The sequence below is a fragment of the Eufriesea mexicana genome, unplaced genomic scaffold (assembly GCF_001483705.2).
Source record: "Eufriesea mexicana isolate 0111107269 unplaced genomic scaffold, ASM148370v2 scaffold16629, whole genome shotgun sequence".
NCBI classification, from domain to species: Eukaryota; Metazoa; Arthropoda; class Insecta; order Hymenoptera; family Apidae; genus Eufriesea; species Eufriesea mexicana.
In genome coordinates this window covers 289046-290185 of record NW_016924050.1, presented here as the reverse complement: position 1 = coordinate 290185, position 1140 = coordinate 289046, and the positions used below count along the sequence as shown (strand labels likewise).

The 1140-nt window shown below is 41.0% G+C and overlaps 1 protein-coding gene across 1 annotated transcript in view; it reads right to left on the bottom strand.

Moving 5' to 3' along the window:
* Nucleotides 1-1140, bottom strand: part of LOC108554103 (peroxisomal leader peptide-processing protease) — a 36022-nt gene that overhangs the window by 1143 nt on the left and 33739 nt on the right. The window contains exons 3-5 of the mRNA XM_017909258.1: nt 815-1008; nt 555-667; nt 204-399 (exon numbers count right to left, since the gene is read on the bottom strand). Of these exons, the coding sequence (XP_017764747.1) occupies nt 204-399; nt 555-667; nt 815-1008 (503 nt within the window). The remainder of the gene's footprint in view (nt 1-203; nt 400-554; nt 668-814; nt 1009-1140) is intronic.

Below are 1140 nucleotides of genomic sequence, written 5' to 3'. Positions count from 1 at the left end.
TTGTGTGCGTGCGTGCGTGCGTGCGTGCGTGCGTGCGTGCGTGCGTGCGTGCGTGCGTGCGTGCGTGCGTGCGTGCGTGCGTGTGTGTGTGTGTGTGTCGTGTGTGTGCGCGCGCGCGTGTGTAGGTAACTGTTAGTACAATCCGATTAAATAGAAAAGAAGTTTAATTGGAAACGGGAAGGAAAGTATTTGTCCAAACTTACCCTTACGTACAGATTTCTCCGCAAATTTAATAGCTTTCATCGTGGATTGTAGGAATTTTCGATTAACCCTCAATACAGCTATATCATAAGGTTTACCGTTCGGTGTTTTGTAAATTAGATTTGCATCTGCCGACCACTCGTGTCTACCTGTTGGTGACATAACAGACCTTGCAATTTCGATCCGCGCTTCCGGTGCCTAGGAACGCGATTAGGTGAAAAGATTTTTAGTAACTAGACAAAAATAAAGTAAAGAAAATTAAAAGAAGGAGAAAGAAAAAAAAAAAAGATAGGGAAGTGGTAAAAAGAGCTAAAGAGAAGTAAGAAAAGAAGAAAAACATGATACTTTCGTACCATTGTAACAACATGCGCGCACGTTATGAATGTTCCACTTTGTTCATCTACTAGAGTGCCAGTGCCCCAATTCGATCCACACTTTACGATCGCGATGCATTTTTCAAGGGTATCTGAGAAACAAGCAAATAAATTTTTTCGTAAGACGAAGTACAAGCTGTGTCTGCGAATAAAGGTTAGAAGGTTTATTTAATTCACATGTATAAACGGAATAAGAAAGAGGAGAAAAACGAAAATAACGGAAAAATGTGGGTACGTACCAATTTCGAGACGATTGTGCCACGTGAAAGGGAAAATGGTGCAGGTTAAATATCGAGATTGGTTTTTCAGAAGTTGAGTTTGGAGAATTAATTTCAACGATGGTAGCAGATTTACGGCGAAAGTACAATTCACCCATTCTCCACGGCAGCAGCTTAACGATGCAATTATCATGCCACAAATACTTCTACGACCGCTTGTAAATTATATTACATGTTAGAAAACAAAACGAAAGAAGAACAATGAAATGGCGGTATAGGAGATGAGATCGAAAAAGAAATAAGGAAGGAAGGAAGGAAGGAAGGAAGGAAGGAAGGAAGGGAGGAAG